The following is a 22,407-nucleotide window of genomic DNA, read 5'->3' on the forward strand; positions in this document are numbered from 1 at the left end:
CAGGCAGTGTGGTGCTCACCTTTAATCCCAGCACTCGGGAAGCAGAGGCAGGCAGATCTCTGTGAATTCAAGGCCAGCCTGGTCTACAAAGGGAGTTTCAGGACAGCCAGGACTACATAGAGAAACCCTGTCACAACCCTCACCTCCCCCCACAAAAAAATAAAATAAAACAAATTATACAAAAGGAAGCCAGAGCCCAAGGGGTTTTTGTTTTGTCTTGTTTTTGTAAATTTCTATCCCCAAACAAGTAGCATTAATGGGGCCCCCATTTCTCTCCACTCCATATACCCTGGGACTTGGGTCACAGTAATAAAAAGTCACCCTGGCTGCACAGGGCCCTTGTTCACCCCAGAACGTGGGTAGCAGCTGGGTATCAAAGTCTCTTTACGATAGGAGAGGCTAATGGGGCCTCATTAAAAGCTTCTCATTGCCCAGTTAATTGCAGGACTGTATGTGCAAAGAACATGGGCCAGCTCCCAGAGCTGTGAACATTTGGTGGGATGAGGAATAGAGGTGGGAGGCTGTTCACATGCAAATGGCATAACGTGCTCATTCCTTCGAGAAGCCCAGGTTCTGTTTCTAATTGGACCTAGCCTAGATGGCTCCCACCTCCTCCTCTCCAGTCTGCAACAATCTAGACATAGAAGACCAAGTTGAGCAGAGGGAGGGAGTTGGCTGTGCAAAAGCTGGTGAGTTCAAAAGCTGAGGACCAAAAGCCTGGTGGTCCCAGCTTGGTCAGCCCCTCCCCCCAACATAGCATCACCAAGCCTTGACATCAGGGAGGCAGGCATCAGCAAAGGTCCCACCATGAATAATGTCCTTTGATGATGCTGTATCTCACAGAGGATGGCAGGAGTCGAGGCTGGGAGGGAGCTGATCACCTTGATCTCTGGGATTAGCAAAGACTTGAAAGGGCTGATGCTGACCCAAGTTAGAGAGGGGATGAAGGAGGGAGGCGTTAGCTGCCTGTTGCAGCTCCACTTTACCCACAAATCATCCAAATGACTCGTAAAGAGCCTGTGGCAGCTGTGGAGCTGCTACACGGCTATCGAGGTTTTGTTTGCTTTTTCTTGGCAATGTTTCTTTATTTGAGGCACATCTCAGATGCTGTCTCCATAGAGAAGACTTGCATAAAGTCCAGGATCTGTAGCAGCAGGTACTCCCATCCCTGACCCCACATATGTATGTAAGTATGTATGTATGTATGTATGTATGTATGTATGTATGTTCAGTTGTACAGAGGTGAGACAAGTTAGACAGCCATTCTCTAGGGACACATGGTAGTGTGCATAAGACAATGTGTGTTGCCCACCATGTACTCAACAGTGGGCCCCTTGGTATCTTGGAGAGATCCCAAGGTGAGGGTGGGGCTGGCCCCTGTGTGACACAGGACAGAGAAGGATGGCAGCTCTCTGTCAGGAAGAGGCCCTGAGGGCACGGAGGAGACATGACTGAGCTTGGACTGTGTCAGAGCTGGATTAAGGTGAGAGGCCCTTGAGTGGCTCCTCAGTGTGGGGAGCCAGGGTGGTCCAGGAGAGCTTGTGGCCCTGAGAGGTTGAAGCAGCCCACACTTTGAGAGTCCTGGATGTGGTGATGCAGAAGGCTGGGGAAGGACCAATGACAAAACCGAGTCCCACGATGGAAAAGTCAATTTCAGCCCTTCTCCGTAGGTGAGAAGAAATCCATAGGCAGGAAAATGGAGCACTATAGGACTTCAGGACCCTGGGCTCCAGAAGAATGGAGAGGCATAGACTGCATAGAGAAGGCAGGGGGAGAGAGGACAGTGTAGGAACCCCACCCACCCTTGAACTAGCATCCATCAGCATGGTGGAAGAATGGAGGCCCAAGACCTAGTTAGCCCTCCCCATCCCTGCCCCCACCCAGGGAGCTCGCAGCTCCCTCAGCCCTGGGAAAAGAAAAGCAGGCTTGCGAGCAGCAGCTGCATTTTCTCCTGAAATTGCTTCTGAAAACGGCCAGACACTTCACTGGGAAAGTGACGACAATTTGGGCCCTGGGAGCAGGAGATGAGGTGGAGAGCGGGGGCGACCAGGCTCAGGGCACCAACCGCTCCCAGCCAGACAGGATCTTCTGATTCTGAGAAGTCAAGGTTGGAGCTGTCATCTGGGGAGTGGGAAGTTAGCCAGAGCCTGAGCTGTCTGTCGTCCAGCCCCACCCCACCCAGCTCCAATAGGACAGGCTCTAGTCTCTGTCTGCCCGGGGCCCATTGCAGCTCAGAGCAAGGTGTGCCAAAGCTGGGGGCTTGGGCTCAGAGAGAGAGAGAGAGAGAGAGAGAGAGAGAGAGAGAGAGAGAGAGAGAGAGATTAATCTGCAGGCAGGAAGGGTAGTTAATCAGGTCTCCCTGCCAGCATGATTACTTGGGCCCGTGAGCTGCCTACCGATGGAGGCTGCAAGGGACCCAGCCTCAGCTCAGTGGAGGAGGCAGGGAGAAGGCAGGGGGGAGGCGGGGAGGAGGAGGCAGGGAGGGTGGAGATGGTGAGAGGAGGGAGAGACATCCAGAGACAATGGCAGTTCTCCCTAATCTCTCCCTGGGTATAGATCTAAATTTCACTGCTATGTGCAGCATGTTCCCCAAAGACAGAACAGGGTAGTGAGACAAGGCTGTCTCTGAGGAGAGAGAGATGAAGGACAGCGGGGAAGGAATAAAGCAATAGCTTTCTAAAAGACATTACAGATTAACATTGTCAAAGCCCACACAAACGGAGGCAGTGAGGTGGCATGACAGTCCGAGACCAAGAAAAAAATAATGACCGTGATACAGAGAAAATAAAGGAAGACAAGAGGAAAGGAGTCGGTTCTAGAGGAAGTCTGCCCCTGTCAAGGGCCGCCAGCTGTGGGACAGTGACTGGAGATAGCTTGGCATCGCCAGGGCATGGAGAGGAAGAGGGTTCCTGGGAGGCAGGTGTGACACAGCCCATCTCTGGGGTAGAGGATGATAGATACCCTGGGAGCAGGGCCCACGAGTACCCCAGTTTGCCTCAGCTTGCACGGACCCTGCAGCCTTGGGCTTCTTTTTCAGGCGACATCGCCAAGGAACCTGGTCTCCAAGACAGGCATCCTCAAGTCTTCCCTCAGGGACACACTTAATGAATCAGCTCATCGGCCACCTGCCACCTGAGCCCTATCCCAGACTCCTACACCCCCACTCCAGCCTCTCTAAACTCCACCAGAGCTCAGCCGGTCAAGGAGGCCAGAGACAATTCCCCTTCTTTTCCTTATTGTCTGTTCTGTCTGGTTCCCAGGAGCCTAAGGGGACATATGGCATAGGGGGATGGGGTGAAGGGTCCAAATATAACTGGGTAAAAATCAGAGTCAAGTAAACAAATAAGTATACTCAACGGAGCAAGGAGATAATATGGACCCACCAACACTGCCCAGACCTTTTTAAGACACATTTATTAGTGGGCAAAAGGGCCAGAGCTGAGAGAATGCCACATCTGGAAAAGGATTCTGAGAAGGTCCAGGGAACAGAAAGGCCGATTCTAAGGGCCCTTCAACTCTAAGCCCCACCTCACGATCAAAAGAGCTGGACAAAAGTTCTGCATCTCCAGGAGGAGGCCCCAACCTCCTCACCGCACAGTCACCTCCATGGAATGACTCCCCTTCTTCTTGCAAACCAGCTTGCTGTTCCCACTCCCCCCGGGGCCCTGGACGACCTTGACAGCCACATTGCTCTCCTTGAACTTCACTGAGAAACTGGAGGGAGAAGAAACAGAGAGACCAAAGCTAAGGCCTCCGTCCCCTCAGCCCCGCTCTTTTCTAGATGTTCTCTCCCTAGAGCAAACACACAGCACACCCCCACCCATGAGATGACTCAAGGCCTGAGAGAACTTGGTGCATAAAGCACAGTGGTGAGGGGAGGGAGGTGTGGACAGCACTGAGAGAAACCTCCAAGCCCTGCCCTGACACAGTCTGCTTTGCTTTCTGATTACACGAATTTCCCGGTCACAATGACCAGTAGTCCGGTCATCTGTCCTGAGCTGTCCCTCATCACCAGCTCATGGCCTTACTTCTCAGTCACAGCGACAGAGAGCTGCTTCTGTGTGGCATCCAGCACAGCTTGGTACATCTTTGTCAGCAGTTCAACCACATGGTCACTGATCAGCAGGATGTCCCCCTTGGAGTCTGCCGATGACATCTGAGGAAGAAGGGGAAAAATAGTAGAGATTAATATTTTTTTCTCTTGGGAGCAGCCTGAGGGACATCAAAGACCCACAGTGCATTTCGTTCTAGCATATCCAGTCCACCTGGGCCAGGATGTCCACTCTGGGGGACCTGGCCCATGTAGCCCAGATACCTCACTCAAGTGCAAGCCGAAGAGCCCATCCTGGAGGCTGGTGACTGACACCCCAGCCACGTTTTCCAGCCCAATGACAATTTGGGCCTGAGACTTCTTGGCATCTGTGAGGATCATGTGACGTTTGGTGAGGAGGAGAATCCGGGCAGATGTCTAGAGAGGACACAGGAAATAGCGAGGACAGGCATTGTCACCCATCCCTGCAACTGGGCAAAACACGTGCAGCTGGCCCCGGACCGTTCCCCACTGTTGGGCACAGTGGCTCTTTACCTTGCCATTGCCACGGTTGACTTTCTTCACTGTGTCTGCCACAAGGACAGGCCCTTCCTCCTTGCCCTTCAATTTCTGCAGCTTGGGGTTCCCCTGCAGCCCAATGTAATCACCGCGGAACGGAATAGGGACACTGAGGGCACAGGAGAGGTGTGCAGTGAAAACCAGGCCCTGCTCGCCTCCCTGAGAGCCATGTCCCCTTCTTCCCCTATCTCATTTCAGTGATCCATTGATAAGGCCCAGGACCAACACCATCGACACCACAGTGCCTGCCCCCCCCCATGCCTGCTGGGTCAGAGACTTTAAGGAGGGCACAGACAGGTGTCTCCATTCCTGGCAGGCTCCAGCTTGAGGCGCCATGTGACAGAAATGGCTAGAGAGTCTGCAGGCCCTCACCTCTGAGGGTAGGAGGCCTTCTTGCCCTTGAGCAGCTCACTGGCACAGAGCTTCTCCCTCAGCATCTGCACCTGCCTCGGGGACAACTGATCTCGGAACTTCTTGCACTACGAGGAGGAGAAAGCTAGGATCACTGAGGTGGAAGTCAGGGCTAGGGAGGGAAGTGAGAGAATGGGGCTAGAGGACACAAGGGGAGAAGAGGGACCGAGGGGACATGACAGAAACCAGACACAGGAAAGGGGCCCAGAGGACCCATGCAGGGAGACAGGAAATTGAAGGGTGTGGACGAGAAAGCAGACACCAGCAAATACAAGCCCCACCAAACACGATGCCCAGCACACAGGACCAGGCTTAGACTAACACGGGCATCGTATTGTGTTTCCTGGGTCGTGAAGTAGGATCAGACGCAGAAAGGACAAATATTGTGTGGTTGCCACCTACAGGAGTTTCCTACAAAAGCGAAAGTCACTGAAACAGAAAGTAGACTGATTACAGGGAGGGAGGCCAGGGCTAAAGGGCAAAGAACAAAAGTATGAAGGAGGGTGGCGGCAATGGCCTTGCAACAACCTGAACGGACTTGTCGCCAGAGTTTCAGCACTTAGAAATAGGAACATGACAGATGCTGCTTGTGTATATTTTACCACAGTAAAGAAATCAGGAGCCGGGCAGTGGTGGCGCACGCCTTTAGTCCCAGCACTCGGTAGGCAGAGGCAGAGGATCTCTGTGAGTTCAAGACCAGCCTGGTCTACAGGAGTTAGTTCCAGGACAGCCTCCAAAGCCACAGAGAAACCCAGTCTTGAAACCCACCCCCGCCCCCACGCACACACACACAAAAAAAAGGAATGAGAAGGAAAATAAGTGTGTGTGTGTGGGGGGGGTCACACTAGAGGTGGGAGGAGCCTGACCTTACCTTCCACTGATAGAAGAGGCGCTGCAGCTCCTGATTGGCTGAGTTGAAGCACTTGTAAGGGGCAGCTGGCCATGTGTTGTCCAAGACTTTGGTGGATGGCAAATTCTTCTTCAGATCCAGGAGAAATTTCTGTGCCTGCGTCGAAAGCGGAGTCTTAGGAATGGGGTCATGAGAGGAGCCACTCTCAGGCGGGCAGACTCGCACCCAGGTCCTGACACCCAAGAGGAAAGCGGCCCCCTTGTGAGACACAAGAGCAGAGCTGAAGAGGTGGGGCAGAATTGTCTCCTGGGTCTCTGTGGGTGAGCACTGTGCTTTGGGGCTGGAAGGTGAGAACAGAAACGGAAAGTCTGGGAAGAGGGGACCTGACACCTAGGGCAGTGAGGCTGGACCATCAACATCAAAGCTAGTCTCTATATTGCTCCCCTGGCTTTTGTCTCCCAGGTCACAATGACCTACAGCTGGGGCTATTGTCTGCGTTGGTAAATGGATGGACACCACATCTGCCCTCCTCTCTAATCAACGGTGCCTGATGCCTCACCCTGCCATTCAAACCCTCCACTTGGAGGCCAGGGTGCTGTCCCAGAACCCCCTGGACCCCCAGCATTCCACAGCATTGCCACAGCCCTTCCTTCTTGGCATGCTCAAGGACAATGACACTCAACCTTACTTCTTGCTGATCTGATAGTTCAGCTCCCGCCACCAGGATTCTCTACAGTGTGTGAGCTGCAGCTCAAAGCCCTCCCAGATGCTCCAACATCTCCCACACTACCCTTCCAGCCACTGTGGAGTTGCCCAGTGCTTGCTTTTTCAGGATCTCCAGAGTCTAAGCCTGCCTAGAGCCATGGGCTGCCAAAACTTCTGTTAGAAAGACAATCTTAGGCAGTGGCTGGAAACTCAGAAATCAAATACTTTACCATTCATCAGCTATAGGGCCCAGGGCAAATTACTCAGCCTCTCTGAGTCTTAGCTTGTTTTGGTTTTTGAGATAGGCTCTCAGTATGTAACTCTGGCTGGCCTGGCACTTGCTATGTAGAGGAAGCTGATCTCTGATTCACAGAGATTTACCTGCCTCCACCTCCCAAGTACAGGAATTAAAGGTATACATCACCACACCTGGCCCAGGTCTTAGTTTTTTAACCTGTCAAGTTAGGGAAAGCAGAGGGCCTTGGATTAAGTATGGAAAGATTATAGCGTATTGTCAGTGCCAAAAGCGTTGAGAGAACCAATGACCTAGGATTCTTAGGGTGTGATTTATTGAACCACATAGCTCCCAGGTGATGTTCAGCAGCTGTCTGACAAAGTGCAGGTGAAAGAAAAGTTGAAAGAAGGGACTGTCAGGAGGTTAAGTGCAAAATCAGATCACAGACCTCGGGTGTCTAGCAAACAGCACGTAGAATTGAAAGAGACAGGGCATGGTTGAGCCAGCCCAACAGGCCAAGCTAGCACAGAGACAGGGAGAAGGAGGGGGAAAGAAAGGCAGAGGATGCCAGGAGGCCTCAGCTTCAGAACTCCACCCCTCCCCAGTCAAGCAGTCCAGGCTTTAGGACGACAAAGACAAAGAGTGCCAAATGAAGGCACTTCATGCTCAACTGAGCATCCTTGGCGAGGGTCCTAAAAACCAACAAATGCAGTTGAGTAAGGCCAGTTACACTTTCCTGCAGTCCTCAGGCTAAGGCCCCTACGTTCCCATCTCGTCTGGCTTTTATCCAAGGCTTCACTGCGGCACTGTTCCCACTGTGGCTTTCAAGATATCCTCTGGGAAATGCCACCACTATCTAAGGGACATCCTGTGGGAAGCCATCCTCAGCTGGAGGCATCCTTCTGTAGGAGCCCTTTCCAGACATGCCCCTCCTCACTTCTATGGGCATTCAGAGGAGACAGGAGGGAGATGTGATCCCTTTGACCTTAGAGGTCAGACTAGTTAATCCTGTGTCCTCATTACCCACTTACTTCATAAGAAAGCCAACTCCCCAGCCCGTCTCTCCCCAGGTCTGTGTGTTCTCGGCTCAGGTGGGAACACTGGGTCTCTCCCTTGGCCCAGGATGCACACAGCATCTGCTTGAGCCAAGGGATGCTGGATGTGGTTGTGTCCACAGACACCAGAGCCTGCTCCCAGTATGTGACTGCTCCATCTCATAGAGTGAAGACACTCGGAGGGAAAGCTTGGAACCAACCACCTCCTCACACGCCCCTAAGACTCTCCCAACTTCTCCGCCAGTCTCACACCTTAGCTTAGCCCGACACTTACGATGCTTGCATAGATAAAATTTGCCAAGGTGAGGGCAGCGCCTGACCGGAAATATTTTCGATAATTCTTGCGGGCCTAGAAGAGATATGTGAGGAAGATGTCAGCACAAGAGAGTCTAGGAGAGGTTCTGCTATTTGTTTTCAACCCAAGCAGAGTCAGAAAAATAAATAAATGAAGGCTGAGATTTATAATAGGAACAAATGATTCGAAGTCACCAACAGATAAAGGCAGAAACACACCCAGACCTGGGCACCAGTCTCCTGGATAGGCCAGAGCAGGAGATAGGCAATCTCGGGGTCACAACATGGCGCGTCATCTGACGGTTGGGGGGGGGCTCTCTGCCCGTCCTTACCTTCCACCCTCTCACAAAAGCCTGGATCAGCATTGCTGATGCCTTCATCTTCTCATAGTGCCTCTTTTGCTGTAGGAAACAGGGCACTGTTAGAAAAAGACACACCCTAAACCACACATCCCTGCAGCAGGAGTGGTGTTTGGGAAGTGACGTGGCACCTTGTTGCCCCGGAACCAAGCAGAGATGAGAATCTGACTCTTGCGCATCTGCTGGTAGTGGGTCCGGCAGCGCCAGCCGCGGTAGACCTTCTGTATGAGGGTGGCCAGCTGCTGAAGCCGCAGGCGCCTTTGTTCCTCCAGGTAGAAAAGCTGGGGTGGAGGCAAAGAGGGGCTTGCTCTCCCTTGCACTGTGCTGGACCGGAGCTCCCCAGACTGCTTCTTACATGATCACCCATCTTTTAGTGTCCACTACAACCAGGCCAGGCCCTGTGGTGAGCTCCTAGCTTACACGGCAGGGAAGGTCAAGCACTTGGTTCCCAGGGTGGTGTTTTCCTTGTGCACCATCCAGTCCCGCACTGGATGCTGCCTTTTCTGCTACCCTCTTTTCTCAGGGGAGCCCCTCACACCTCCACATTCTGCCTCCACCAAACGCAGCCCCCCCCCCCACTTCCTGACTCACAGTCTTGGGGCTTCTAATAAAGATCTTGGTCTTCCCATAGGCGAGCTCCTCTGAAGACACAGACACAGACTCCAGGACCTTCTCCACACCTTCCCTACAGGGGCAGATGGGGGAAGAGCTGTGGAGAGGTGTGCCGGGCAGAGTCCTCATCCACACCTCCCCTGTCCCTCTGAGGCCCTGTTGAGGAGAAGCATCATTTCCCCAAGAACCCATCCACCCTCTTCAGAAGATTTGCTCAACCCCTCTCTCCCCGCTGTGGTCCTTACCGGTCTCCCCCATTCCAGTGAGGCCAGGTGCTGCGGCTCAGCAAACGGTACCTTTCCAGGAAAGGCTTATAGACCTGGCGGTAAGCATAGCCAGCCCTACGCACCCGAACGTTCTCCAGCAGCCCCAGGTATCGAGCCTGGACCACAGCCAGCTCTGAGGAGAACTTTCCTTTCTGCTGCTGGTTGTTGGGCTTTATGCACCTGTCAGGAAGTTGAGAAAACATAAACTCAGGAGCAGACTCCACGCCAAGGACGCTGACCTATTCCCCCCAAGCCCCTGAGGTGGGGATTTCAGTAGAAGTGAAAGGAGACCCTCTTGGCCTCCCCAGTTCCACCGTCTTCTGAAGCCACCCTGTTGGCCACAGGATGTTCAGCAAGCTCCTCATCTGGTCCCTTCTTCCACAAGGAGAGAGCTTCCAGAACCCTATGCCAGAAGAAACTCCCCGGGCACGGACCCCATCCCACCCGAAGGATGTTCCCCGGTATGCCCGGCTTTTCACCTGATGTAGTTGGGGTTCTTAGAATACAGGTTCTTCATGAGTATGGCCACTGAATTCTTAAACTGGGTCCCGGCAGTCGGGGGGCGTTTGAGAGACGCTTCCTTGGGATTACCCTCTGGGAACAAGGACCGAAGGAGGGGATGCTGGGCCTTCCACATTGCCTGGGAAAGGTCTCGGAAGAGCAGGTCGTTATTCTTGTCGATGAAGCCCATCACGTTGTAGGTCACCTGCAGAGGAGCCGATGTGGGTTCAGACCCCAGGGCCTCTCGGTGCTCCCTCACCCTCCTCTGCCTTTGGCTGCCATATCATACTACTGTATCACCTTGCCCGCATAGTGGCAGATGCGGAAGCAGCTGAGACCCATGGTGTGGTCGTACTGGCGCTGGGCGTTCTGGGTGACTCTGCTCTCGTAATGACTGTGCTTAGAGAAGAGCTGGTTCAACTTTGCTAGGAAAGTGGAGTCGCTGACTACCCCAGGTCTCAGGCACTCCTCATCCAGCATGGCCAGGATGCCTCGCTGATTCTGGGTCAAGGAGACAAGACTGGTGTAAGCTTGACCTTGTCCTTCAAGATGTCCACATCATCACTGCTGTGCCCTCAACACCCCCCCTGCCTCTGGTCCTTTTCCCTCTTTTTGTCATCCTCGACAGGTGGGGGGAAGGGGGGGGAGATGAGGAGGGAGGCTGTTCAGGCAGTCTGGAAAGGGAGGTCCCAGGGCTGAGAGAACAGCCACTCACTTGTTCAATGAGGTTACAGATGATGCCGTTGTCAAAGTACTCCACCTTTGTCCATGGAATGCCCTGCCAAAGGGAGACATCCGTTACAGAAACAAGTCCCAGGGAATTCCAATGTCCTCGCCAGACACAGCTCCTTTAACCCACCCTGGAAGGAACTTCCGAAAGCCCTGTCACTAGGCGAGGACCTTGGTTTGATTCAGTTCACAACCCAGCCCTCCCAGGTTGGTGGAGAATTTGTGTGTGTGTCTCGGGGACTGAGTAGGCACATGGGAGAAACCAGAGGCAATGCCAAAGGCTGGAGATGGTGCGGGCTGGGAGGGAAACGTGTGTCAGGTGTGAGCTCACCCCAGCATGGCAGGAGAGAAGGACCCACATACATGGGGAAGAGGAATACTGTGCTGACACTCTCAGCCCAGCTAGAGGGCATGGCCTGGGGCTGTTACCCAGCAACAAAGTCAATCTGATGCAGCTTCAAAGATCCACACTGTGGTTTTAGTTCGACAGCGTTCACCACGCACTTGCTAAAGCACAGACTGCTCCTTCTCCTAAACTTAGCTTCCAGTTCAGAGTGTCTGGGATGCACCCAGGAACTGACATTTCCAACCTGTCCCCAGGGGTGTGGTTGCTTCCAGTCCAGGACCACACTTCAAACGCTACTGATCCAGGGCTGAGATGTCTCAGTGGGTAAATGTGCCTTTTTGCCAAGCCTGATGACCTGAGTTCTATCCCCAGGGGTCCACGTGCTTGACAGAATCAACTTCTTCAGGCTGCCCTCTGATCTCCGCACAAAGTCTGTGACAAACACACACAACACATACACACAGCACACGCACACAACACACACATACACAACATGCACACACAACACACGCAAGTAAATATGGACAAGCACATATTTTAGACCGTATAGTTTTTTAAAGCAAGGCTTGCTCTCTGCTTTGAGTTCTCCCTGAACATCACACTTATAGGAAGCTGTTGTAATCCTTCCCGAGAGCCAGACTTCTCAGAGGAAGCCATACCCAAACATAGGCTATGGCACGCAAGCCTTTGCTTCTTCCCTCACAGTTTCTTAGAGAAAAGAGACTGAAACTCAGTGAAGTTGCCTTCCTACTTCTTCCCAAAATACCTTTCCTAAGTGAAATACGGCATCCTTGCCATACCACACAGCCATAAAAAGGATTCCACCTTGCTAAGGGATGACAAGTACAGAACAGAGTGTATTTACTGGCTTTTATATATGTGTTATATATATTTTAAAAAGTCCATTTACATAGTTGCGTGTAAACAGGTAAAAGACCTTCTGGTCTTTGTGGGGAGGAAAAATGCGCGTTTAGGGGCAGAGGTGAGAGGAGACTTTTATTTGCCTACTTTTACAAGTTTTTTGAATTTTGAAATATAGTTTCACCTTTGAGCTTTTAACTTATTAAAGCAAAAAAATGTGTTAAACCATGTTTTAAAAGTCTTCTGTGCATTGTAGCCAGAAGCCCTGCCGTCGAGACCAGTTCTTGAGAGCCCACAGGGAACATCTCTGGAAGGGTTAAGGGGTGAGACCCTGCCACTCGCTTACTTGCTCACACTTGGAAGATGATTGGTTTAATCAGAGTTTTTCTAACACCTAGCCATGGGATGCAGGGGTTTACACTGAGTCAGAGAAATCAGGAAATCCACCACGGGGTGCACTTCTGTGAGTCACTCTGGAATAATGCAGCTCTAACAGCAGACAGCAACATCACCCAGCACCCCAGGGAAGGCAAAGGATCTGACATGTTAGAGAAGGGAACCGAAAGGGACAAGGGACGTGCAGGGTGCCAAGCCCAGAAGAATGTCCCTTCTCAATTTGTCTTGCAGTCTGCCACAGGCCAAACACAGCTGTCACTTCACTCTTATCAGGACTACACACACACACACACACACACACACACACACACACACACACACACCACACACACACACACACACACACACACACACACACACACACACACACACACACACACACACACACACACACACACACACACACACACACACACACACACACACACACACACACACACACACACACACACACACACACACACACACACACACACCACACACACACACACACACACACACACACACACACACACACACACACACACACACACACACACACACACACACACACACACACACACACACACCACACACACACACACACACACACACACACACACACACACACACACCACACACACACACACACACACACACACACACACACACACACACACACACACACACACACACACACACACACACACACACACACACACACACACACACACACACACACACACACACACACACACACACACACACACACACACACACACACACACCACACACACACACACACACACACACACACACCACACACACACACACACACACACACACACACACACACACTCACGCACACAAACACGCCCTTCCATCCATCTGTCCCCTGACTGGCTGGCCTGGAGTGGAAGCCGGGGACATGGATGATGGGAAGCCGGGTGAGTTAGGAATGCTGAATGCTCAGCTGTTAAGAGGAAAACATTTTGTCCTTTGTGTTCCCATCTGGGAACAATTAGAAGGAAATTGTGATCAAGAAGAAAGGCACACATCTGGAAGCCCCTTAGCAGGCTAGGAGAGACTCAGCTTACTTCTCTTTTGTATTCCTCTTGTTCCTCCTTCAAGGTCAGCTCTATGAACACCTGCTGTAGTTTCTCGTTGCAGTAGTTGATCACGAACTGCTCAAAGCTATTATCCTACGAGGGAAAGGAGGGTGGCTTAACTCAGACCCTTCCTCCCTCATGGCCCCTCTCTCACCCACTGTGAGCCTGTCCCCCTAAATGGCTGGCTGGTGCTCTCTCACCTCCAGTATCTCAAATCCGTAGATATCCAGCACCCCCATAACCTTCTTCTTTTCCCCAGTGTCCACCTGAAGAAGGGGGGGCACAAATATGAGGAATGGCCCCCTGGGCACACCAGGTGGATAGGATTAGAGTAGGGACAAACAGAACTGCAGTAAGCTTGACCAAGCCGGAGAGGAACTATGGTGTCCTCCTCCTGCATCTCCTGCAGGACAGGCAGAGGAGGAGGAAGGAAGGAAGGGCAGATGCAAATGAATTTCACGAGGGTTCACATGGCATGAAGAAGGAAGACATTAAATTCTCTTAGGACAGTGGTTCACAACCTTCCTAATGCTGCCACCCTGTAATACAGTTCCCCGTGATGTGAAAACACTATTTTCATCACTATTTCATAACTTCAAATTCACCACTGTTAATAATCATAATGCAAATATCTGTGTTTTCCAATGGTCTTAGGCAACCCCTGTGAAAGGGTCGTTCAACCCCCAAAGGGGCCACGACCCACAGGTTGAGTGAGAACCACTGCATTCTAGGGCTGGTAAGGAAATACAGAATGTATACACAACGTGGCTTTTATTCAGCCACAAGGAGGAATCAAATTATATATCGTTTGTATTGATGTGCGTGGAACTCCAGAATCACAGAGACCCACCTGTCTCTGCCTCCCCAGTGCTGGAATTAAAGGTCTGCACCACCACCGCCCAGCGGGGCTTAGTATCTTTGTGAAGGTGAAAGACCAGTAAATAGCTGGACCAGACTGTGGGACTCAAATCCCTAAAAGGCAGTGTGCCTTCCTCTTCACGTTCCTCTCTCTGTGTGTATCTCGGAGGGCAAGAAGGTGAGGCGGGCTTTAGGGAAGGGCGTCTCTCACCTTGATGCTCTCATTGATGCGACCCACTATCCAGTCGAAGAGGCGGCTGTAAACATTCTTAGCCAGGGCATCCCGAGCATATTGAGCCTGGGGTGTGGGGCACAGTCTCATTAATGTGGCAGCCACAGGACAGGCTCAAAGTCAGCTCATTTGAGAGGGCTCATACCTGCATGACACTCAGCCCTGTGACCACCTTTTCTTTGGCTGTCTCCATGGTTCTTGAGCACAAAGCTCTCTCTAGTTCCACCGAACTCAAACCCATCATCTCCCCAATCTCCCGGATACCTAGAATGACAAAGAAGTACAAGGTGGCCAGGGAGGGAACCTCATCTCAGTGGGGAGGGGCTGGATGCAGCTGCCCCAGGAGGAATGGGACACACCGCCTGCCCTGTCTTCTTTCATACGGGAATCTCCTGAAACAGGCCAGGCTGCCCCTATATCCCAGAAGACTCCGCTAAGGCTCTGAGAGTTGCAGATCAAAGCTGAAACACTTTCAGAAGCTCATTCCAAAGTGCCTTCTGTAGAGTGATCGGGGAGTCCCTTTGGAGGGACAGCACAAGTGGGCTGAGTGCGAGTGTGTCGGGTAAATCAGTCACGCTGGAGATGGTATAGAAAAATGACTGGACTTGGGGTAGGGGATTTGGAGTGGGCTCCAGCAAGGTGGCGATGGGGGAGGTCCTTTTGTATATATGTTTCTCTTATCGGTTGATGAATAAAACACTGTTTGGCCAATAGAGGCAGGAAAATAGGCGGGACTAGGAGATGAGGAGAATTCTGGGAAAGGAGGCAGAGGGAGGCCTCAAAGAGACGCCATGTAGCCACCAAAGGAGTAACAGGTACAGACATTCTCCAGTAAGCCAAGACCACGTGGAAATACATAGATTTACAGAAATGGGTTAATAATTAAGAAGAAGCTAGCCAATAAGAAGCCCTAGCCATCGGCCACGATTTTAATAATTAACATATATCCCTGTGTGCTTATTTGGGGCTGAAGGGGCTACAGGAGCAAGCAGGACAAGGAACCTCCATCTACAAGGTGGCACCAACCTCTCCCGTCACGGATGCCACTTGCTGGTGTCCCATTGGCCTGGAACTCATCTGCCAGCTCCACATTCCCCAGCTTCAACACCAGAGCCGTCACCTGCAGCACTTGTCGGATCTCATCCTCTGAGAACCCAATCACTGACATTGCACTCTTGGGAAGAAAACAGGAAGCGAGCTGAGCTAGAGGGGCCAGCCCAGTGTCTCCATTCGCAAATCCTGGGTTCAGAGGATGGCCGAAGCGCTCGAGTCTGCCCCCCTCACCTGCACAGCCCTGAAGTTGGAGGCATCATCCATGCCAAGCACTCTGGATACTTCCCTGTTCAGATAGGCGTAGTTACTTGCATCCTGCTCGAGCTTTAGGGCCCCTGGAAGGGTGAGTATAGAGGGGAAGGGTTGACACGTGCAGTCACCCCACGGCCCTTGCCATTGGCCTTTGGGTGGGGTTGATATATTTCCATGATGGTAAACCAACTTATTTTTTAAGTTTTTTATTTTATGATCATTGGTGTTTGGCCTGCATGTTTGTCTGTGTGAGGGTGTCAGAAGCCCTGGAACTGGAGTTATAGACAGGTGTGAGCTGCCGTGCCAGGGAATTGAACCCTGGTCCTCTGGAAGAGCAGCCATTGCTCTTAACCACTGAGCCATCTCTCCAGCCCTGGTAAACTAACTTTTAAAGTGGTTTTTAGGGCTTGGGCATTCATACCTGCTAGACAGATGCACAAGAGCCTCACTGGTTTTTATTCCCACCCTCAGGGTCCTAAATGTTGAAAACAACCAAGCAAACCCTCTCTCCTACTCAGGCAAGAGAGTGGGGGAAGAATAGAAAAGACCTATTTGCCCGCAGCCTCATGGCCCTGTGTTCTGTCAGCACAACCAGTATCTGTTCCCTGGCCCTGCTGCCTCCTCTGGAAGGCTCTCTCCAGTGCCGACCATGGAGCAGAATGGCTTTCTTGTGTTCCCCTGAGGTAAATGAGACTCTCCCAGCCCACATCATGAAAGATACATTTTGATTTTTTTTTCTGTCCTCCTCCAAAATGAGTGATTTGCTGTTGGGGCTGCTTTTCCTCTCCATATTCTGTGTTGGCAAACAGGAGATTTTTTTTTTTTCATTTTAATAAATGAGTCAAGGAAATGCTGGAAGCTGTTTCCCTAAGATGGGAAGAGTTGGGCCGATCACAGATTAGGAGCAGGCAAGTCAGGTTATATTTTATGCAAATGATCTGAGAATCAGAGTAGTGAACATCAGGCTGGAGTTAGTGGGGGCTCCCTCCTCACACAGACTCTGAAAGAGGAGCTTACTAAGGAAGGGAAGCTAGAGAGAGAATGAGTCAGAAAACCTGGGAATAATGACTCCAGGGAGATTTACCCAGACTCAACTTAAACTAACAGGTATGGACCCAGGCAGAATAAAACCCTAGTGCCTGTGAGTCATACAAATTGAACATCATTAAGGCCATTAAGCCAAGAAGGGGGAGGATAAGACAGACCCATGGGGTCTCCTGAACCATAGAGATTTCAAGGAGCCAAAAAAAGCCATGCAAAAGTCAAGCATAGAATAACAAGGAACCGAAGAAATGGCTCCTAAGGGGCTAGGAATCCTTGGTTCTCACAGCTGGAGGGGAGACTGAGAGACAAACAGTTGTCAGGAGAAAGTCCCACCTGATCCCTCAGTGATGCTCACTGGGAGCCACCTCTGGCCAGTCCAAGCTCTCAGGCTGTTGTGGGCACTTCCCCGGACAGGCAAGTGGATTCATGCTGTCCTCTCCTGTAGCTATCTGCACAGGTTTACTGGAACCAACCAGACTGCCTTGCCTGCTCACACACCATGGTCCCTACAAGACTGAGTTCTTTTATGACAGATGAACTGAATCACCCTCCGATCTGTTGCTAAACCCTAACGTAAAGCGGATCAGGTGTTCAAGAAGCACTTGATGAATGGATGAATTAATGAAGGAAACCTCTATAGAGCTAAAAAAACAAAACCAGGGAAGACTGCCCGGTAATGGCACACCTTTAATCCCTCAGGAGACAGAGGCAGACGGATCTCTGTGAGTTCGAGGCCAGCCTAGTCTACAGAGTGAGTTTCAAGACAGCCAGAGCTACATAGAGAAACTATCTAGAAAAAATTAAAATAAAATAAAATAAAATAAAACAAGCAAAAGAAACCTTGGAAAGCTCCTGGCTGAGGTGGGTTTGTAACCCTAGGTGCTGTCACCAAAGCTCTTGGAGGTTCTTGAACACTCTCTATGTAACTGTCAACAGAATGAGGTGGGGCTAGGACAAGAACAGTGACAATGAAGGCAAATCTCCGCCAAGCCACACGAGCAAAGACAGAGAACAGAGCAGTCAGGGATTTGTTCTCAACCAGGAGTCATAAGGCTCTGGGTGGGAAATGCAGGCAAGGAGACATGGGGAGGGGCTTCAGAGGAGGGCGGGAGAGGGGCCTAGTGTTCTGGGGATAGGACAAGGTTGGGGTGCTTCGCCATGTGTCCAGGAAGAGCACTTACTTAGCAGCTGTGCGTCTGCTCCGGCCAGGAGCTGGTAGAAGATATGAAAGTTCCTTTCTCCTTTGAGTTGCTTCACCACTCGGGATTTCTCCAGCAGATCTGGGAAAGTGTGGAGAAACACCCTCATGAGAGTCCAGGACACAACTTGACACATTGCTCTAATTCTACCCTGAGCCCCAGTGGTTCCCAAAGGTTGGGGAAGTCTCTGCCTGGAGAAGCAGATGAGCAAAGGGGGACAGAGTTGGCAGGCAGGAGAGCTGCATGGGAGGGGACACATACAGTTTGTGATGACACCGCCAAGGGGGGATCCTTTGAAGTCAAACTCAATATCCATGTATTTTCCCTTCAGAGAGAGAGACCAGAGAAAGCCTTGGCTCTCCTTCTCTTCCCACCTATGGGGAGGGGTCTGTGCTGCCCTGCTCACTCTCAGCACACACCCCCACTCCTCCCGGGCAGATGCGGTCACTCACAAATCGAGAGGAGTTGTCATTGCGGATGGTCTTGGCATTGCCAAATGCTGTGGGGATGAAGAAAGGAAGGGTGAGGGGACTGCAGCTCCTGAAGAGTGACTCCAGGGGAAAGAAGTCCTGTGGGTGGTGACAGGGCGATGACCCTCTCCAGTCTACTAACTAATCACATGGGGGTTTTGTTTGTTTGTGCCAAAGGGAAACAGTGATTTTTGGAGGAATGTCTAGGCTGGAGGGACTGGGGTGAGGACAGAGACAGGGGGATGGACACAGTAGGGACCGGAGTGCTCACCTTCCAGCACTGGGTTTGACTGAAGCAGCTGCTCCTTCACTGAGTTCACCTGCTCGCCTTTCCCACAGACGGCAGCCACATAGGACATCACCAGCTTACTTGCCTCTGTGCACAAGAAACTCTGAGTTCCCGGCCAGGGCATACCTGCTCACACCCCCCTAACTCTGACATCTGACACCACAGCAGTAAGAAAAACAGAAGACATGGCTCAGTGGTTAAGAACACTTGCCACCCCCCATCCCCACCCCCATGTAGCCCTGGCTGTCCTGGCACTCCCTCTGTAGACCAGGCTGGCCTCAAACTCACAGAGATCCACCTGCCTCTGCCTCCCGAGTGCTGGGATTAAAGGTGTGCTTCACCAAAGCCCAGTGTTACTTGCTACTCCTATAGAAGACCTAGGTTGAGTTCTCAGCACCCACATTAGGTGGCTCACAACCACCTGGAACTCCAGTTCCAGAGAATCTGACGACCTCTTCTGGATTCTTAGGCACCTGCACATATGTGGTGCAAATTCTCCCCCCCCCCCTCTCTCTCTCAGGCATACACATAAAAATAAATAAACCGCTAAAAAAGGAAGAAAGAAAAGCTAAAGAGGAAGTAGGGAACTGAGGACAGGGGCAGGCCTGTCTTGGAGAGAGGAGGAGACATTTCCAGATGTGATTCCCTGGTTCCCCCAAACCAGATGCCTCCTCACCTGTCTTCCCAGCTCCGCTCTCACCCGTGATGAGGATACACTGGTCTCGGTCCCGATCCCTCAGTGATTGGTAGGCCACATTTGCCAAAGCATAGCTTGCAGGAAGGACGTAGACAATAACTAATGTGAATCCAGCCCAAGACAGCATCTTTCCATCCGTAGCCTTAGGTCCACCCACCCCTGTCATGCGGGTGAGATTAGTCTGGAAGTGACAGGCCTAGGATGGACTCTTGGGGAGAATGCTGGAGAGCCTCCTTTAGGGGAGGGGAGGGGGGAAGTTGGGAGCTTCGTGGACATTAGCCCCTCTGGTCCTTTACTCACATGTGGGGTTTCAGCTCATAGAAAGTGTAATCCTGGTATTTGGCAATAAACTCTGGGCCATAGATGGGAAGCGGCTGGTAGGGGTTCACCGAGATCACCACATTCCCGATGTAGGTCTGGGGTCAGGAGGGGGTTGAAGCGAATGAGCGTGGCAGGAAGAACACCGGAACCCTCGGGGTACCCCACTGCCTGGCACCCGCGGTGAGCTCACATAAATCTCCTTGTTTTCGTAGCGAAGCTTGAGGTTCTTGATCAGGGAATCCTCATCCAGGGGTTCCAGGAGGACAAGGTCCTCCACTCCCACGGAGCCTTCCAGGATAGGCATGTCAGGAGGGTTGAGGATCCTAGGCACAAACATGGCAAATTGCTGCTGCTTGCTCAGCTTAAGGGCTAAGTCATGGTGGGAGGAGAAGAGGGCAGAAGGGCCTACGAGAGCCCTCTTTTCCCTCTCTGCAGGAGAGCCCTCTAGTCAAAAGGGCCTCTGGACCAGCCTGGCCAGCCAGGGAGGTAGAGGAACCCCCTGACGGATGGGTAGGGGTGGGATGGCCATTAGATAGGTCCATGTTTGTCCACCCATCTGGGGAAGGGTGGCATCAGTAGGCAGTGACAAGGGAGCAGAATTGTGCTTAAAGGAGAGGGCTGAAGGAAGTGTGAACCAAGCTTTGTTCCTCAGCCAGGTACTGAAAGTGCCCTTCCTCCTCAGGGAGTGCTCCCTTCCTCCTCAGGGAGTGCTCCCTGGCTGCTGGCCCACTGCTTGTACTCAACCCCAACCCCAATTTCAGCCACCTAATCCCTCCACAGTGCCTGTCTCCAGAGATCTCTCCTCTCTGTTGTTACTGCAGTGAACTTCATTTTTTAAATGACATTGGACAAGGTGATGAGTTCAAGAATATAGACAGACAGTCCTCCACAAAAGACCAGAAGTCCCCATAGACCGTGGAGGTGGGTTTGCTTTCCCAACTGCCAATAGTCTCTGGCTGTCTCTCCTGCCCTGTCTTTAATTGTAAAATCTTCAGATTTTATACCTATTCCTATCATCTTCTGGCATGGACTTTGGCTGAAGAGACACACCCCATTCTTTAGTAGCTGGCAGGAGTGGGCAAGGAAGAGTGCTAGAGGGAGGGATGTGGGTTGGGCTGCACACAGCAGGCATACAGCAGGTGTTTCTGCGGAAGAAATAAGCCGTCTGCATGTGAACCAAGTAGGCGGGGCAGCAGAATTGGTACAATAGTTGGTGCCACTCCCAAGCAGGACTATGGCACATTCCCCCACTCTCCTGCCTCTCTGAACCTAGAGGAAGAACAGGAATAGTGGCAAGGAAGGAACCCCGCCTTCCCCCCCCTCCATTCCCCATGCTCCAGTAACTTCCTAAATATCTAGGTTGCAATATGAATACTGATAACAGCAGTCTTTGGAAACATGCACTGGCCATTCATCACAGGCCAGGCAGGGCTCCCAACACTAACTACACAGTTACAACAGCACATGAAGTTGATACTCTTATTATCCCATGTATCTCAGATTAAAGCTAAGTAGCCATGCATGATGGCTTGTGCCTCTAATCACAACATTCAGGAGGCCAAGGCAGGAGGATTGCCGTAAGTTTGAGGCCAATCTGAGCTACACAGTGAATTACAGACGAACCTGAAAAGTTGTTCCTGCAAAGTAAGATCCAGTCTCAACACACACATACACACACACACACACACACACACACACACAGAGAGAGAGAGAGAGAGAGAGAGAGAGAGAGAGAGAGAGAGAGAGACAGACAGACAGACAGACAGACAGACAGACAGTCTTTGAAGCCTCTTGGCAGGAAAGAGTGTGAAGCAGAGGTAGGGAGGGCATACGTCTTCAAGTTTGGATTGAGAGGCATTAAGACTATTTGGAGATGAGAAAGGGGAAACAGAAACAGATCCAGAAGTGGCACCCCAAGGTGACAGGTCAAGGCAGGACTTACCCAACACCAGAACAAGAGTGTACTTTGATTGTCCTTGGAGAATGGGGATGGGGAATTCCAATAGGGGATGAGCCACAACGCCAAGCCTGGAGAGATGCCTTCGTTAACAGGAGCTGTCCATGGTGTCCCCCGTCTGACCTTCCTCTGTGCTGCCTCCTGTAGTCCCTGTGCCACTCAGGCCAGAAGAGGCCAGAGATGGCTGCTCAGCACAAAGTCCAGAGCGGTTCCTGCTGAGGGTGTGGCTCTCTTAACTCTTCACGTGCCCATGGAGCCCAGCCTCCCTGCCTTTAGGGAAAGGCTATCTGCCCGCTTTTGTGGAGGGGCTCCTTCAAGAAGAGTTCATGCCCCACTATTCCAAGAATTTGGAAATAAGAGCAAAAGAAATGGATATTATAGCCAAGGAAAAGATTTTCCAATAAAGAGTTGGGGATTTTGCCATGGATGAAAGCAGGCTGGAGGTGGTGGTGGGGTCTTCCTAGCAGAGAAACAGTGTCTCCCTTAAAGCTAACTTTTTATCTTCCTGGGAGCCCCAGAATTCTCAGATGTCCTGAAGGGCTAAGTGACAAAATTGCAAATCCTGTCCACTTCCCTTCCTGAGTGAGACCTCTTTATACAGACCCACAGATTAAAGTCTGAGCTGTGGCTCCTCACATTTCATGGACCCACCACCCGAATCACCAGCAGCCCCACCCTGAGGCGGCAGTGCAGATGCTTCATTCAATGGGAAAATATA

The 22,407-nt window shown here is 51.6% G+C and overlaps 1 protein-coding gene across 1 annotated transcript; it reads right to left on the reverse strand.

Annotated features, from left to right (window-relative positions):
- Positions 1 to 3,395: 3,395 nt before the first annotated feature.
- Myo1a (myosin IA) lies at positions 3,396 to 20,277 on the reverse strand. Its single transcript, XM_035450902.1, has 26 exons — positions 19,923 to 20,277; positions 19,712 to 19,827; positions 19,391 to 19,485; positions 18,697 to 18,801; positions 18,408 to 18,454; positions 17,938 to 18,280; positions 15,692 to 15,795; positions 15,434 to 15,581; positions 14,553 to 14,671; positions 14,387 to 14,473; positions 13,518 to 13,583; positions 13,306 to 13,410; positions 10,613 to 10,675; positions 10,198 to 10,398; positions 9,876 to 10,102; positions 9,376 to 9,576; positions 9,110 to 9,203; positions 8,650 to 8,799; positions 8,492 to 8,560; positions 8,140 to 8,214; positions 5,892 to 6,026; positions 4,982 to 5,088; positions 4,586 to 4,718; positions 4,316 to 4,468; positions 4,029 to 4,156; positions 3,396 to 3,714 (listed from the first exon to the last, which is right to left on the reverse strand). Exons 1-26 carry the CDS (start codon positions 20,067 to 20,069, stop codon positions 3,588 to 3,590), a joined length of 3,345 nt encoding a protein of 1,114 aa, XP_035306793.1. The 5' UTR covers positions 20,070 to 20,277; the 3' UTR covers positions 3,396 to 3,587.
- Between the last annotated feature and the right edge of the window lie 2,130 nt (positions 20,278 to 22,407).

Source organism: Cricetulus griseus (genome assembly GCF_003668045.3).
Source record: "Cricetulus griseus strain 17A/GY chromosome 1 unlocalized genomic scaffold, alternate assembly CriGri-PICRH-1.0 chr1_0, whole genome shotgun sequence".
Classification (NCBI taxonomy): domain Eukaryota; kingdom Metazoa; phylum Chordata; class Mammalia; order Rodentia; family Cricetidae; genus Cricetulus; species Cricetulus griseus.

What these genes read in the sequence shown, in the direction of transcription:
- Myo1a (XM_035450902.1), bottom strand. Translation starts at nt 20,069, where the DNA reads ATGTTTGTGCCTAGGATCCTCAACCCTCCTGACATGCCTATCCTGGAA. An exon ending in CAGGGCTGAGTGTCATGCAG is followed by an intron (nt 14,474 to 14,552) that starts GTATGAGCCCTC and finishes CCCACACCCCAG; the next exon opens with GCTCAATATGCTCGGGATGC. An exon ending in AAGGCCTCCTACCCTCAGAG is followed by an intron (nt 4,719 to 4,981) that starts GTGAGGGCCTGC and finishes CTGTGCCCTCAG; the next exon opens with TGTCCCTATTCCGTTCCGCG.